This window comes from Parastagonospora nodorum (genome assembly GCF_000146915.1).
Source record: "Parastagonospora nodorum SN15 chromosome Unknown scaffold_38, whole genome shotgun sequence".
NCBI classification, from domain to species: Eukaryota; Fungi; Ascomycota; class Dothideomycetes; order Pleosporales; family Phaeosphaeriaceae; genus Parastagonospora; species Parastagonospora nodorum.
In genome coordinates, this window is record NW_001884586.1 from 228,026 (window position 1) to 244,409 (window position 16,384).

General features: G+C 52.3%; 7 protein-coding genes across 7 annotated transcripts; 2 read left to right on the forward strand and 5 right to left on the reverse strand.

The window, feature by feature from the left end:
• Positions 1-40: 40 nt before the first annotated feature.
• Positions 41-1,422, forward strand: SNOG_15511 (hypothetical protein; the record flags this gene model as incomplete). Its single annotated transcript, XM_001805605.1, has 2 exons — positions 41-1,199; positions 1,262-1,422. The coding sequence occupies 2 exons, from the start codon at positions 41-43 to the stop codon at positions 1,420-1,422; spliced, it is 1,320 nt and encodes a 439-aa protein (XP_001805657.1).
• Positions 1,423-2,252: 830 nt separating this feature from the next.
• Positions 2,253-3,068, forward strand: SNOG_15512 (hypothetical protein; the record flags this gene model as incomplete). Its single annotated transcript, XM_001805606.1, has 1 exon — positions 2,253-3,068. One exon carries the CDS (start codon positions 2,253-2,255, stop codon positions 3,066-3,068), a length of 816 nt encoding a protein of 271 aa, XP_001805658.1.
• Positions 3,069-4,005: 937 nt separating this feature from the next.
• On the reverse strand, positions 4,006-6,330 carry SNOG_15513 (hypothetical protein; the record flags this gene model as incomplete). The annotated part of the gene is made up of 1 exon (XM_001805607.1): positions 4,006-6,330. One exon carries the CDS (start codon positions 6,328-6,330, stop codon positions 4,006-4,008), a length of 2,325 nt encoding a protein of 774 aa, XP_001805659.1.
• A 1,266-nt stretch (positions 6,331-7,596) lies between these two features.
• SNOG_15514 (hypothetical protein) lies at positions 7,597-10,173 on the reverse strand. Its single transcript, XM_001805608.1, has 5 exons — positions 10,059-10,173; positions 9,911-10,008; positions 9,584-9,859; positions 7,975-9,530; positions 7,597-7,924 (listed from the first exon to the last, which is right to left on the reverse strand). Exons 1-5 carry the CDS (start codon positions 10,129-10,131, stop codon positions 7,804-7,806), a joined length of 2,124 nt encoding a protein of 707 aa, XP_001805660.1. The 5' UTR covers positions 10,132-10,173; the 3' UTR covers positions 7,597-7,803.
• A 180-nt stretch (positions 10,174-10,353) lies between these two features.
• On the reverse strand, positions 10,354-10,830 carry SNOG_15515 (hypothetical protein; the record flags this gene model as incomplete). Its single annotated transcript, XM_001805609.1, has 2 exons — positions 10,354-10,509; positions 10,597-10,830. 2 exons carry the CDS (start codon positions 10,828-10,830, stop codon positions 10,354-10,356), a joined length of 390 nt encoding a protein of 129 aa, XP_001805661.1.
• Positions 10,831-11,461: 631 nt separating this feature from the next.
• Positions 11,462-13,842, reverse strand: SNOG_15516 (hypothetical protein; the record flags this gene model as incomplete). The annotated part of the gene is made up of 5 exons (XM_001805610.1): positions 11,462-11,613; positions 11,686-11,951; positions 12,002-12,171; positions 12,231-13,088; positions 13,231-13,842. 5 exons carry the CDS (start codon positions 13,840-13,842, stop codon positions 11,462-11,464), a joined length of 2,058 nt encoding a protein of 685 aa, XP_001805662.1.
• Positions 13,843-13,853: 11 nt separating this feature from the next.
• SNOG_15518 (hypothetical protein) lies at positions 13,854-15,523 on the reverse strand (the record flags this gene model as incomplete). Its single annotated transcript, XM_001805611.1, has 4 exons — positions 13,854-14,187; positions 14,572-14,702; positions 14,843-15,360; positions 15,490-15,523. The coding sequence occupies 4 exons, from the start codon at positions 15,521-15,523 to the stop codon at positions 13,854-13,856; spliced, it is 1,017 nt and encodes a 338-aa protein (XP_001805663.1).
• Positions 15,524-16,384: the final 861 nt, after the last annotated feature.

Here is a 16,384-nt window from a genome sequence, read left to right on the forward strand (position 1 = left end):
CCATGCATTGACCTGCAGCTCCAGCAAAGGAGAACCCACAATGCCTGAATCTGCGGCGAATTCACATTCGCGCGTTGATCCCCCGCATGCTCCAGCACCCGCTTCATTTTCTGCCCCTCCCTCGAACAACCATGCACCCGCCGCCGCAGACTCTGGCGCACTCCCACCAGCGTTGACGCCTGCTACGACGACTAGGCAATCTGTCGCGCTAGGCGTCTTCTCCACGCTCTGGGGCACCGCTTCCTCGTCTGGGCCCGCCGCTCACGGCAATTCGCTGCGCAGCGCGGTGCCGACCATCACCACCCACGAGCCGTTCTTCAATGCACACGAAGGGCCGTCCGACCTTGCAGAAAGCACAGGCTCGGTGCCCAGTGCGACGACGACGTTGACGAACACGCTTCCTCCAACACAGTCGGCCGCTCTCCGCGCCCTCAATGCTCCTGCCTTTCATTCATCACCTGCGAAGAGCAAGTCCGCAAAATCCACGTCCAGCCGCACCACCGTCACGAGCCAGCCCGTCGTAGTCCGCACATACTCGGGGTCTCGACACACATCAAGACCAGCGTCTGGCTTCAACACACCCCGATCGCTCGCCATGAGCGGCCTCCCAAACGCCTCGAACCTGTCAGCCGGCCTGGCAGCGGGCAGAAGCGAGCAGTTGCCCTCGGCAGAAGACTTTTCCTTCTCCGCCATCCTTCGCGCCGTCGACCCTGAGATTAGAGATGCCATTGACGCCATCGCTGAGATTTGCGCACGGAGTCGCATGAGCCTAGCAGACGAGTACGACTCGCACCTCCCACCGCAGGGCGAGATCACCGGCGCAGGTCCTGGTGGGTGGGCTGCGAGTACGGGAGCTCTAGTAGGACGGGGCCGCTTGTCACGGATCAACCAGGGCTGGGCGACGGAGAACACGCTGATGGCTGTTCCGGAAGCAAGCAGCAGTAGCGAGAGGCTTGCTCAGGAGAAAGTGAGCAGCAGCAAGAAGAGAAGCCAGTCCGCATATGGCAGCTTGAAGAGCGTCATCAGTGGTGGCAGCGGAAAGAGGAAAGCCGTTGATGGCGATACCTTCCGCGACCAGGAAGCTGGCCAGACCAAGCCTCAAGGGCCTGCATGGGCAATACCTGCGTCCTCGTCTTCCTCGAACCACCCGGCCATCACACTCATCGCGTCCCCGACAGCTTCGAAGCATCTGTCCGTTGGTACGCCGCAAGGTTTTATGGACGAGCTAGCAGGCGTCGGAGAAGCAGAGGCTCACACAAAGCCGGCTATGCCTCGGCGAAGCTCCGGACATGGAAGAGGACCGTCCACTATCAGTCTCTCAACCTCAAGGATGCGTTCCGGGACACTTTCTTCAATCACATCGTGGCTACCATGGCCTCGGCCATCAGACCTCACCTCTGGAAGTCAGCAGGACATGACTAGAGCAGAAGCTCGTTTGAGAGAAATGTTGCTTTCGTCAGAAACTATCGGTAAGGGCAAGGCGCCACTCAGCGTTGCTTGAAAGCTCCGGCATTTCCACTTAAAAAATTTGAGCATTGATGGCTCTTCCATGATATCCTTATTTTTGGGCTCCTCGGAGTAATATACACATGGTCTGTATTCGCTGGGTCGGCTGTCTGGATTTGCAAACACATGGCAATCTGTACAGAAAGGGTTGTTGATACGAGGCTACGGCCATGACTTACGAGCTACGATTCACGATCTCAATATCACAAAATTCCGAATTTCCATCTGCCAGGTACTTCGTTTCTCAAGCTCAAATGGCGCTAACTCGTTCGAGCAACGGATGTGCATTAAACGTGGGGTAGCTTCCCTCATCCGAACTTCATTGACGTTATCTGCTATCACAATATCTCCGCGATTCACAATTGCCTCTTACCATCCCTTGCGGCCTTGTTCTAGCACCGACACATATGAGATTGGAAAGAATAGATTCACTATGGAACGACCCTACTCCACACAAGCGGTTGTCCCTGAACGATCTTTGCGAGGACGTTATCTTACTGATCTGCGACCACCTTAACCACACATTGGCAGAGAACGAAACACCATTGAAGAACTTATCTCTCACGAATCGCCGTTTCCATGACATTCTGTGTCCACTCGTCTTCAAAACCCTTCAGATCAACAGACCGGTCACCCAGCTCATGCCTACATCACTCCCTGCACGACACGCGCGTACGTTCAAACTCGACATGTTCGGCTCTTTATGGTGGTGGTGTTCGGGGTCATACACATCTAGTTCTGATGCCATGGACCTCTTCCGATGCCTCCAAACCCTCCCGAATTTGAAGACCTTGGAGATTAGCATGATGAGGCGCAGTATCGACATCTTCAGCGCCGCCTTCTCCGACCCAGACCCAGGCATTTTCACGCTGGACAAGATCGAGAATCTCGTCGTGACCAGCTCCGCAGCCTTTCTCGTCAACCACTGTCCAAACCTCAAGAGCTTGGTAGTGCAGGATGGAAGTGACTGCCTACTCGAAACCTACATAGATCTATCAAGCCGTCTTGCACCACTGCATGCATCAGCAATAACATCAACGCCGCCATTAAGACACTTTGACGCCACAGCGACCTGGTCCATCTCCGAACTCCTCTCCCTAGTGCAAACCTTCCCCCATCTCCAGCACCTCCGCATGCGGAGCGATACATACTGCTATCGCGCCTCAACCCCCACCATCATCGACACTCTTGGCAAAAACCTACCCAACCTCCAAACCCTGCATCTCGTCAAATCAGGCAGTTTGGGAATGGGCTACCAAAGCGTCTGGCAGCGGCGCATTAAAGCATGTTCCAACGCCGAGTATCGCCGCATGCTATGGCGCGAAAACGAGAAGCTACGCGTCGAGGTTGAGAATACGATTGTGCGGGGGGCGTTTGGTAGGATTACAAGGTTGAGGGAGTGTTGGCTGGGTGAGAAGAGGGTTGCGAGGAGATATGGGGATGGGTGGATGTGGGAGAGGAAGAGCGAGGATGTGGAAGATTGCGTTATGGGGGATGGTGCGATTGCAAAGTTGAGGATGGAGAAGGAGGCAGTGGTTGTGGAGAGGGAGATGGGTTGGTAGATCGACTCGGCGTGCGAGAGATTGGTAGAAGCGAGTCCAACAAACGGAGCGGATGGGGAATCCCTGTCACTATTGCTATGCTAAGCATCGGATTGATGAGCATGATTGTGGTGGCTTACATTACTATCTAGACTTTCGGCCCTGTCAGCTCGACTAAGCAGCTTATACGTGTATTTTTCTTGGCTTTTTACTTATCACTTGTCTCTTCAGCTCCTTCTTCAGCTCTTCATTCTTGCCACTACAAATATTTCTATCCCTCGAAAATATCGAGCAGCCATGGAATTTCTGCATGCGCAGTCGCTTATGGTCCTGGTCAAGGCTGGTGTGACTGTGGTTGGCTTTGGGTTGTTACTGGCTGCAAGTCTCTATTGGGGATGAATTCCGTCGAGGTAAAAAGAGTAACCCGAAGTTAGAGGTTGGTTTCTCTCATTGGCACGCAATTACATAGTAGACCTAATCTTTTTCACAGAATTCGAGCTTTGCGATTATTAAGACGGCCTCAAGCTCTTGAGCTGCAGTATTCTTCTCCTCCATGGCGACACATTCAAGCGAATCAATCATACACTACAGTCAGATGGCGTCACTCGAATGCTGTGAACGAGGGAGATGCAGTCGCCGAATCATGGTTCCTAGATTCTATCCGGCGATAGTACAGGAAGAGCGTTATAAGAAGAATACACAAAGACAAGTTATTATCGAAGCCGAACGTGTAAATGTGATAAATATGCAACCACCAGATCTAACCAACAAACATGTCCTCGCAAGATTGACGCCACAGCTACATGTACCTTCTAAAATGCAAAACCACATAAGAAAACAAATCCCCAGACAACTGTAACACCTCAACGCTCACGCTTGATCCCATGCATATGCCTTTGCCCATGCCCATGCCCATGCCCATGCCTGGCGCCATCCCTGCAACGCCATAAATCACTTTCTAAGCCCGCTTCTCCTCACTGTGGAACCTCGTGCTCGGTCCTGCACTGAAGGCCCCACTCAAGATCCTCTTCAGCTGTTTTGGCTTGAACCTGTCGCCTGCGCTCGGCCGCCCAGCATCACCAGACGCAGTGCTGATCCGGCTCAAACCTGTGCCTTGTCGCGTCAAGCCTGCACCTCCACGGTCCACGCTCATGCTAGTACTCATGCCCACGTCAAGTGCATTGCTACTGCGCCTAGCTCGGCGTGTCGCGTCCTCGTTCTCCTTCTGGTGGAGAGATTCGGACGGCAGTAGGATGGCGCGATCGAGAGCATACGGCAAGCCACGGTGGCGACCACGGATTTGCATCGCGATGATGATGAGTTTAGAAAGCGTGCGGAATTGTCCGGAGAAGGAGGGGTTAGTGTTTGGGAAGCCTAGGGATAGACCGACAGTTCCGTATGCAGACACAATCTCGAAAAGCACGGAGAAGAGAGAGAAGGCGTATTCATTGGTGTTCTCGAGACGTGCGCCCTCGATAATGGCGATGAGGAAGAAACCTAGGAAGACGAACCACAAGTCGAAGGACAATTGTCGACGTAAATGGTGACCAAGGTAAGAGTTCTGTTCGTCGCTGTCATCAGTATCGGCCCAGACGCCGAGGGATTTCTCTTCGTAGACGTTGGTCTGGCGCATCGACATGGCGATTGGGAAAATCGAAATGTACATCATGACGAGGTAGCTAACCTGAATCGCAGGATGCAATTCGGCGATGTTGACAACAGCAAATCCTGCGGTTCTTGTGGCAGCTGCTTGGAAGAGGCCGGCGAGAAATCGGAAGCCGGGAGGTAAGCTGGTGACTGTCGTGTCATTAAGATCCAGAATGATGAAGAAGATGAGGTCTATGCCGTTGAGACCGATAAGAACCCAGAATAGCCACCAGTTGGCTTTGCTGGGGAATAGCAGCGTGAAACAGCGGCGGGGGTGGTCAAGGAGGAATTTGAGTTCCTCCCATTTTGCGCTGAACTTGGGCACGCAGATCGAGCAGAGCCAGATGATGAACCGCAGCATACAAGGAAACCCTGTGTTGCCGATGATGATGAGGAATGTACCGAGTGTGAGGGGAAGGATCGCGCGTTGGAAAGACACCATCGAGTCGGGTGTGAGGGTGAAGCCTAGATCGTTGAACATGGAGGCCGGAGTGAAGATGCCCCACCAGACATGATTAATGTTGTTTCCATCTAAGATGTTCTTGTACTCGGTAGAGTGAGTGATCCATGGCGTGAGACATACCATGCCCAGCAAATGGAAGCCAACGAAATAGACAGTTAGTATCATGGCAAGCATCTTTAGTGCTCGATACTCGATGCCGCCCAGCTCTTCTCTTTGCTCCTCGGTCAAATCCACGAAATTTGAGTTGCGACCAAGAGTCGGCGTCCAGCTGAGATATGGCATAGGATCTTCATCTTCTTCTTTAGTGCTTGTGAGAAAGCTTGCAAACGTTCGCGATCTCGAGCGAGGGCGTAGACCACTGGTGTGATGTCCTTCGGTGTCGTCATTTGTATTCGTTCGACCCCTGTTATAGACAGAGGCGCCAGTAGTAGGACGTTGTCGACTGGGAACGTCGATTGTGATGTGGTACTTCATGGGGTGGTCGTCTCCGTTCATCATCTCCGGAGGCACAGAGTTGGATCGATTTCGCTTTGGATGAGACTCTTGTGATTGCCTGCTAGTCACCTTGTCTAGCTTTTCGTCGTCCTCCTTGACCTCCTCTGGTTGCAGACCTAGCTCGTAGTCGCGTGGTCCAGGGATGCGGAGAGTGGCCTTTTGTTTTGGTTCCCTCTGTTTCTCTACGAAAGCTATGCTTTGCTCGCGGTTCTTCTCCGGCAGACGTTCAGTGGGAGACTCGACCGAGTCGCGGAGACGCTGCCGTTCACGCTGTCGTGGCGTGGTCAGGTCGTCTGCCCACACTACGTTCGAAGCGACCTGATGTACTGGTGTCATGGGGCGTTCGAGCGGATCCACTTCTTCATCGTCTGATGGCTTAGCCTTGCGAATGCCAGCATTGCCCAGACCGCCGCTGAAGGCATGCTCGTCCTCGATCTTGCCGCCCTCTGCTTCTCCGTTGGTGGAGCGCATGACCCTGATATGTCGGTCGCCCACACCGCGCTCCTCGCTGCCAAGATCGCGTTGGATCTCTTCTGACTTCATCTCGCTCCTCCTGCGCGACATTGTCCGAGTGTGGCGCGCATTGCGTGATTCTATGACGACATTTTGGAACCGTTTCTCGAACCAGTAGAGGCGGATGAAGACGACGAAGGTGTTGATGAAGATGGGCGTGCACATGCATGTGGATATGAGCATCCATACCTGCGAGTGTCAGTCTTGCCTCATGGGAGCCGGAAAGGAGACGACGACATACCTGCACGTACAATGGCAGCAAGTTGACATCAACGCTGTAGACCGTCAGCAACCTTCCCCGTTGTTTTCAGGTCAGCCCACGTACGTATTCAAGCCGCTCTGGGTGGCCGATCCACTCGCAAAGAAGAGCGCGTCGATATAGCGCAGTCCACTATTTCCACTACCATACATGATGACACTCCCCAGCAGCGTCTGGAAGATGATGTACGCATCTACTGCTCGTCAGCCCGGTTCGCCTAGTTCGCCTAGTTCGCCTCCCTCCAGGGGACCTACAATGCAGCGTAATGAAGTTCACACTCGGTCTCCACCACTTGATCTTCTGGCCCCTCTTGGGCAGGCGCGCCCGGCACCACGCAAGCGTCGAAATCCACGGCCCAAACACCATGTTGGCGACTTGTTGATCACAAAGCCGACGTGGCGGGGTCTAGATATGAAGTGCGATAGTGACAGCGCACTCGATCTTGGGGGGCGCGGAGCTGAGTTGTTGAACTAATGCGTGGTCTGACCCGTGCATTCAAACAATGGGCCAAGTATTAACGGACCGACCCGATAGCGCGAATGGTGAAGGGGTGGGTGGGCCGCATCATGTTTTCGACAAGCAGGCTGTGAAGGGGGGAAACGGGCGTGTGGAAAAGGAAAACGGGCTAGGAGGGTGCGGCGTTGGTTGGCGCAAGTGAAGGGAAGATGGTTGTATGACGCCAAGTTTAGGGAGATCGAGACCGAGAACCTTGGAACGCTTCGCTTCGGAACATTCCCAATTACGCGGCGCCCCTGTTGCTTAGCACGCCAACATCCCGGGAGAAACAAGCATTCTGCATGCACGATATGCACGATAGCATGCACGGCCCCCTCTGTGAAACGGCATTTCGCCATTTGACAATTTCCGCTATCATTCTGTCTGGAGTGTGGCCGGCTATGTTGACGTCCCGATGCCGCCACACCGCCACAGACGACGTGTCGCTGTTGAACACGATTTTCATCTGAGTTTTCCCGATCGGATTCCGCATTCGAGCAAGGCAAAAGTCGTTTTGCGGGCCCCATCCGGCAGACATGGGTCCCATGGTTCAAGACTGTGACTTCCGGATTTAGCATGTAGATCATGGAAGAGCTCACCAGGAGTCAATGTTCAAAGTACCGGCAAACACGCATCGTTTTTTAATCACAGAGCAAACGCACACCGTCAAACCCAATTCCATGGCACTGGTATCAGCGCTGTCACATAGTTCACTATTCACATCCCTAAAATACACTGCCTCGCCCGGGACCCATCTACCTCATGCAGATATCGCGTTTGACATGTCGATTGTCGACAACCAAGGAAAAACAAACAACTCAAGTAATGCAATTTCGAAAAACACGTCGCTTCGCCGTGCGGTCAAGTCACCCTACACACAAATCTTAGTTAAGACTGAGACCATCGGTACCATTAATGATGGTGGGTGTGTTGGCGCCTGAATTAGGCTTACTCTTCGTCTTGAGAGTGAGCGGGAACGTAAAGTCATCGGGCTCTTCCTCCTCACTGTGATGTTGTTAGTCGTGCCGTGTGGAATGTCTTATCAAAGAACTTACGGAAGCTTCCACGCAATGTAGTCCTCGGTGCTCAGGCCCTCGCGGCCTTCTTGCAACGAGGCAAAGTCACCAGGCGTCATCATGCCGGATCGGTCACGCGGCGACCCGGGCTCAGACAGCGGTCGTGAGATCTTGACTTCTTGCGAGCCGAAAAAGTCGGGTTCCTCATCATCCTCGTACGAGCCGGGGTAGGCCCGGCGGAGAGCGAGCTGTCGCGCCTTGACGTACTCGAGACCCATGCGCTTCCAGTCAAGCAAATCGCTCAGGCGTTCTGTTCGGTTCCGCTGGTTGATGCGCTGGCGCTTGCTCTTCTTGGTGAAGTCGAACATGTAGTCCACAAGCTGGTTTACAGAGTCGTCAACACCCTTCATTCTTCGGTCAACAATGTAGATACCGTAATCGGAGGCGTTTTCAATCAACTCTTCCATGTAGCAACCGAAACCGGACAGGTTGGTGGTGATACTTGGTACTCCCATGACGGTACACTCGGCGGGAGTGTAGCCCCATGGCTCGTAGTACGATGAGAAAACACCAAGATGAGTTCCGCGGACGAAGTCGTCGTAGTCGAGGGGAAGTACTGGGTTCGCCGAGTTCAGGAACTCGGGGTGGAAAACAACCTTGACACGGTCCGAGGGGTGGTTGAACAGCTGGCAGCGGCGGAGCTGAGCCAGTACTGGGTCTTCAGCGTCGTTGACCATGTTGTGAGTGACAATCGGCGGCAGGTCGTGTCGCTTCATGGCAAATAATCGCCGACGAAGGAGGATCTTGTCTGCGGGCGAGATGAGGTCCTTGTCCTCTGGCAGATCCTGGCCTTCAGTCCAAGTCAAAGAGCGTTCAAATAGCTTCTTGGCCACATTCTCGGCGATGTTGTTGACAGTGTCATGCAGAGACTTGATGACAGCCTGTCCCTTGAGGGAGGCGACTGACAAGGATTGTGTCTGTGCGGGAAGAATGATGAAGGCGACAACTGTCATGTTGGAGTTCTCGCTCTTCATCTTGTGGTTCAATCGCGCCAATGATTCGATGAACATGTCGACACCCTTATTCCTGTATTCATAGCGACCGGCAGTGAAGAAGTAGAGGGTATTCTCTGGATCGAAGTCGTTGTGGCCGTAGAAATGTCCACGTACAAAGTCATTGATCTTGACCTTTGCCTGCTGGTGCAAGTTCTGGAACTCGTGCGTGGCCGAGAACTTTTTGACGTTCAGACCATTGGGCAGGACACCATCTGGCTTTCGCTTCAGAAGATGCTCGCTCTCGTATGCGGTGATGTGCGACACGGTGGTGAAGACATCGGCGGCGTGGGTGGCAGCGCGCTCGATGCAGTACCTGTGGTAGATGCCGCGCTTTCCTGCCTCGGCGTCTACATCGAAGAATTGCAGGTTGTTGTAGAAGTCGACAGAGCCCGCGCACAGGTAGCGACCGAGAAGGGTAGCGTGCGTGGTGAAGATGGTGGTCACATCGATGCGGCGCTTCTTGCAGAGCGGGACCGCAACACCTGCGAGCCACTCGTGGAACTGAACAATGACGGCTCGCTTCTTCTCGTGGAAGACGTACTGGTGGAGAATTAGCATTGGCTTCATCAAGGTTTCAAAGAATGGACACATACCTCGCCAAGGAACCATGCAACAAGGTATCCGAAGACAATGGCCTCGTTGGTCTCCGAGTCGCCCGGCGGCGAAGGAATGCCAGCACTCGACCACAGATCACCCTTCCACTCGTCGAGCCATCTGTAGCCCGTGCCAGTGTCGAAGAGGAGCACACGTGGTGCGCCGTCAATCAGCCATCGTCCATACAGGGTCTGGACGCCGCGATCCTGCATCGACTTGATGGTGGCTACGAGAGCCGGGTCTTTGGGTTCTATCGGCTCAACTTCGACCGAGGCCTGGGGGTTTCGTCAGTAAGTGACGTCCAATTGGTGTCTGATGCAGCGTACAGATGCCCTGTTCCACGGCCCAATGAGCGTGTAGGACGCGCCATACTCGGCGGTGGTGACCTGGGCCTTGGACTTGAGGACCGAGTAGATACCGCCAACTGGAAGAATGTTAGCTGATGCTGCTGGCAGCTTGTTCGTGGCAGCATACCTCGGTTCGCAACCTCAGTCGCAACCTCAAAGAGGACGTGGTTGTTGACGTCCCGCGTCGTTGTCTCAGCCATGTTGTGTGCTGAAGAAGAAGGTGATCGAGAGGTGCAGAAGTGCGCAATGGCAGACGCGCGGGTTTTGTTTGAGGAAGGAGCTGCTCGAAGGTTGGGGAGCTGTGAGCTTGGGCTTGGTTGAGCTAATGCGGGCTGCCGCTAGACAAGCGCCTATGTATTCAGGTGCAGGGTAGTTGAGCTTGGGGGTCCTGCACTGCACTGTCAATCAAACTGTGCACCGCGCTATCGAAACTGTAGGGACCGAGGTGACGGAGGGCCCTGCTTGTAGCGGAGATGCAATTGATGGAGAGCCGCAAGCACAATGCCTCGAATCTCGCTGTGGTGCACGGACAGCGTGGAGGTTGGGAGTGGGAAGGATGGAGCTCGGAGCTCGGAGCTCTGCATGACGTAGAGGCCATCTTTCACTCAGGCTGCAATTGGACAATTCAGACCACGCGCTCCATCTTTGCGACAACGTGAACCCACCCCCCACAGTGAGCCATCACGCCCTTTCTGGGTAGCCTGCACTTCCCCGCGGCATCGCGACAAATTTTGCGGTTCTCCTGTCGCTAGAGGCCAGGGTGCTTTCAACAGCTCAACAATCCGCTTAAGGCCGCTTAGGAAATGAAATCTCGGCGCGCACCGTCCGATTCCGTAGAGGACGAGCTTTTCTTCCTCCTCAACGCATTTGCCTCGAGTCAGGTCAAACGTGGCAGACATCACGGGATTCGTGCCTCCATTCTCGAGGGTTCAGCAGCCAATGCCGTCGTGCTCCATGTCCGCTGCACCACGCCGTCATAGTAATACCGAACGATTGCGGGGTTACCGTTTAGGCTTGACATCCGCTCTCCGCAAAGAGAGGGAAAATGTGGGTCCTGGAGCGCATGGCCAAAGCACGTGAACGCGGCACGCGCCACCACACAGCATCGGCGGCCAGATGGACGGTCAAATGTCAATCAGGCCCACGCTGATCAACTCGTGTTCTCAACGTCTGGGTTGCAAGCTGAGTCGGACAGAACTAAGCAGCAAGACTGCTACAATCATTTGGAGATTGAGAAGGAACTACAAAATACAGCCGTCAACAGCTCTAGGAGTCGCTCAAAATTCATTGAGACAGAGAAAATTACAGGTTTACAGTAAGCCATGCACGAGGTAAACCTCAGCATGTAAGAAAGTGGGGCTGCTGATCCGATTTTCTCTTGCAACGTAGCCATTTGGCTCGTGGCGAAGAAGATGTCGTACTTGAAACGTAGCAAATGATAATCTGTAAGCGGCACATGACAGACACATTTTCACGTTCCATTCCCGCTACACGTGGCCTCTTCCTACTCTCACAATTGAGCAGCTGCTTCTAAGGATATGGCCCCTTGAACTTGAACGGATGGTCGGCAGACTCTCCAAAGTTGATCACGAAGCGTAGGCCCACACCTTCATCCGTAGTATCTATCCCAACACACGGGTACATCTTCCTGTCGTTGAACTTTTCGCCCTCAAACATGTCGCCTAGTCAAAATTAGCATCTTCGTAGTTGTGGTGACAGCAGCTAAGCTCGTATAACTGTGAATGAATGCTCACCAACGTCTCTCAGATTCCCGTTGAGAGTAACGAATCCTTTGCCAGTCTCTAAATTCAGACCTACCCCGACAATGTCGTTTGCTCCAAACTCGCCCTTTGCTCCAAAGTCGTCAGAAGGACTTTCTTTCTTGTAGTATGAGAAGTCAGAATTGGCGTTGTTGAGGAAGATTGCGCCGTCATCGCCATGATAACCCCACGAGCTTCTATACCAACCAGGCATGCCACCCGTAGGATACCGTTTGTTGCAGAAGCCCAGACCAAGGATTCTGCCATTTTCGTCAGCTTTTTCTAGGTTTGATGCACTGTTACTGCATACTTTGAAACTGGTTCGTTTAACACTGTCACTTCGAAGTAAAAGTGCTTTGTTGATTCTGATAGAGGAGGCGTGCAATGCTCACTCCGAATACTTGCGTGTGTAAAATTATCTTCGTGCTTGGTGACTGTCACGTCTGAGTGGTATTTAGCAAATGAATATTGGAAAGCGCGCTGGACAGTAGCGTACAATGTAAACTTGGGCATTCCTTGTGATCCTTGCAAAAGCTTACTTCGATGCTGTCGGCAAGTTCGGGATAATGTAGCGTATTTGGTGTGTTAAATTCAGGCTTTTTGGGCCGTCCAGACTTGGTAGGCGGTAGCTGTACCAGATCCAGTATATCGTCTTGCACATTCTCCAAACAGTATGTCTTAGCATACTCAATGCAGGACCATCCGTCTTCATCCAGATCTGTGGTCTCCCTACCGTAGTCTTTGAGCCTTTTCACCAAATCTGAGCGACCGATTCGGACCACTGGATGATAGGGATGGTCCATGACTTTCCATGTATCGCGACTGAATGCGCGCTCAACAAATGCCTTGTAAGGCACAGAAGAACGCATATCTTCACTAAGATCAATGAGCTGAATTAACTTTTCATTAGTGATTGTGGCGTCCTCAATGTACTCGAGTATGTTTGGAACGATCCCTTGAAGGTTATAGGTGCCTGATGTGCAGATACTCGACACAAACTCTAGACGCCGTTCCGATGAAGTTTGATGATGAACGAGCAGAGCTTGCAAGATGGAAGCTTCGCCTTCCTGAGATGCCTTGTCAATAGCGGACTCACCGGAAGAGTCTCGCTTATTGACGAGAGTCTTCGGGTGATTTAGCAGTCTTTGAACAATGCCTAGGTGATCATTCGCTGCAGCGAGATGTAACGGCGTTCTGTCTCCCCAGCCCGACGCTGGCTTGTTCACATCTACTTCCTCAATGCCGAGTAGCAAATCGACCACAGATTCTAAACCCGTCTCGCATGCCCGGGAGAGCGGCGTTTGCCCAAATAAGGCGTCGGGCTGGTTGAGAATATGTGGCCATCTGTCAAGGATTGACGGAACAAGACTGGAGACTGATCTGTTGTTGTACAGCAGCTATTAGCAGTGCAGTTATCACCTTTCCAGTCACTATTTCCATCTTCGTAGGGATCCTCTTGAACCTGGTCAGATTTATGCAGAAGGTAGTCCGCTACCTCAAGCTGGCCGTATTCCAGTGCTTGATATAATGCAGTCTCACCATTGACATTCCTCTGCTAAGGGTCCATAGTCTTCCTTGGAATCTTCTTTTTGTCAATGGCATATCGAGGGGCTTTTCTTGTACGATTGCTTCGTCATCCTCGCGGCATGTCTCTTGTTCTTCCCGAGGTCCCAAAGGCTGCCGCTCCGCCAGTATCCGCACAATATCAATGTAGCCCTGCGCAGCAGCTAACATCAAAGGGGTAGTCCCCCGCTCTGATTTGACCGAAGTAGACGCTGCAAGTCCACTTAGGTTAGGAAATCCTTCAAGAAGCTTTAATGCAACAGTGCGTTGCCCAACCCAAATTGCGAAGAGTAGCGCAGTGTGGCCCACAGAATCCTTTGTCTCCAGTTTGTACCCAATAGAAAGAAGCCTTTCGATAGTCTCAATGTTCGTGTACCTGATCGCATGGTGAAGGTATGTTCTACCGCTTTTGTCGCGATTCAATGGACTTTTCAAGCTCTTCTTCGCGAACTCGATGAAGATCTCGCGCTTCTGCGCGACCAGCGCTTTTCTTTCAGCTGCGGCAGTCTCTGATTCTGCCTTAAGACGGTATTCGGAGTTGGAATCTGCGTGATCAGCCTCTTTCCCACACACTTTGTTCCTCTGCATTTTTGTCTTTATCATGTGTTATCTTCATGGTTCCTCTTCTCGATTATCTTGGCAGCTCTCCTGTCAACTTTCAATAGATATTCAAGAGGTGTCTTTCCGATCTCGTCCACTGCGTCAAATTGTGAGTCATTGCCCAACAAGAGTTTCGTGATGGCACCATGGCCATGGCTAGCAGCCAGGTGGATTGCCGCGCGTCCCCAGAAGTCAACACCAGTTGTAGTGCGTAGACGCTTCTTTTTCATGATCTTCTCGACCAATCTAGCATGACCATTCTTTGTCGCCAAGTGAAGAGGGCTCATCCCGTCGATCCCGACTGTATCGTACGCGTTCCTCTTATTCTCAGTACTGCTCAGGCACTTTGATACCCACCGCAAAGCTGTTGAACTCCCTGAAATTGCGGCCATATGTATGGGGCTCCGTCCGAAAGGGTCCAAGCTCTTTATGGAGGCTGATGTGCGCGTTGATGTGTGTTGGATCAAAGTAACGATACAGAATTTCCGTATCTTCGAGGAATGCGGCGTAATGGAGGGGTGTCCAGTTGAAAACATCGCGATTTGTAGCCTCCTTGACTGCATGTAGGGCTTAGTGAATTTGTTAATTTGCATTGGATTCGAGCACTAACTTTCGATTTCTGACAGGGACGGACGGACTATCTCACTCTGACGACCTGATTAGCATTGTTACGTCTCCAGGTGTCGCGTATTACTTACTTTAAAATTAGCATTGTACAATGCTTCGTATACAGCTCTGTACGACTTAGAGAACCCGAGACTACCCTCAAAAAAAACGTAATCCAGCTTCTTGTCAGGGACTTCCAGGGCCTTTAAGCAGCCGGGAAGATCTTCACCACCACCGAATAGCTGTATCAAATGCTCGGGAATAGGCGGGTTCGACTGAACAACTTGAAGATGGCTGCGATTTCTCCATTGCGGCGCTGCAGCATGTATGCCCCTGCGAGCTTCTTGATCACGGGGGCGATTATGTTTGAGGTAAGTCTAACCACAACGTCCTGAAGTGCTGTGCGGAGCTCTTCAGGTGCCTGGATGTATTCGTCATAAGGCTCGGAAGCAAAAAAGAGGAAGTCAATGGCGGCGACCACAAGGGTGTACCAGAACTTCCCCTCGACAGTAGTTCCATATGGCGCTATGCTAAGACTCTGCTCTAGCAATTTGATGTAGCCGTTAGCGGTCCCCACTAAGCTCTTGCCATGGCGAATCTGAGGGATCGTTTCCAGGAGGGCATGATTTGGCAGTAGGTCCCTGAAGCTGAACGCTGGGATTACGCAAAGTAATATATCGGTTTCATTTCCGAGCCCGAATTCCTGAAGCTGGCGAACAAGCTTGACCAGTGTACGGTCGCGCAGCCTAGAACGAGATCCTGTGAGCAGAACGTTGTTAGAACGGCCTTCGAAGTCTCCATCTTGCTCGCGTTCCAAGACACTCTGACGAAGGACGTTCTTAGGCAGATGGTCAACGATAGTCCAGATGAAACTTGTGAAGAGATGTTGAGCAAGTATGTCTGGTAGAAGTCCACTGGAAGAGATTGCTAATTCTCTAGCTCCTCTTGAAGACGACGAACGCCGCGGATCTGCTACACAAAGTAATCAGTAATGGGACGAGAGTAATGTTTGAAGGGACTCAAACTTACAATCTTTACTGCGGCCATTGAAACCGATGACCATGTCAGCCAAACGCCTAGCGTCGCTATATTCCCATTGGGTACATGTTGGATCTGATCCTATTGGAATTCTGGGTGCTCCAGCTCTCACACTCGTATCTCGTCTCTTATTCGAAATACGGTGCGAGTCGCTTTGATCAGCGATCGACTCGTCCACCCACCAGGATAGGTCTCTCTTCAATGAACCATCTTCAAAGTCGTCTCCAAGGATACGGCAGTAATCGTATCGCAAGTTGACTCCTGCCTTCATACGTCGCCAGTTGTGAAGGTCTGAAGTTCGACCGTAAGTCTTGCCTAATCTAGCATTGCCCGAGCTCAGCCGTTCAGCTGCAGTTTTTGTCTCGATACTGGCCATCCAAAGCGATAGAATAGCTTCGACCGTTCCGATATCAACTTGCCACCTGTTGCTGTGTGGAGTGCGCTGTACGGGAATCACGACATGATCTAGACGTTGGATGCCGCATGCATTGGGGAGTCCAATCGTCTCGATGACCCATTCCAAGCTATCAAACCGTGTGGTTGGCGGAAACTCTTTCATGAAGGCCTCCACGGAGTACACTAGAGAACGCGCACTTTCCAGCGCCTCAGTCGGCCACTTACAAAGATCACCTAGCCTCTCCCGTACTCGGATTAATTGTTGACTGGATGTTTCTTCTATCGGGAACAACGCAGAGGATTCCTCCATGTTAGAAAGATTGTGGGCTCGCTGGAAAAATTGGTGTCTATCTCGCGATGCGTGCCTGTGCTTCAAATCTTGGAGGGTATTAGACAAATGTGGATGATCTCCCCTCGCTTCAGGGGTTTTGACTCTCCAGCGTAAAATGCTCTTCTGGTTTCTGGTCATTCAAAAACGGTGTTTGGTCTT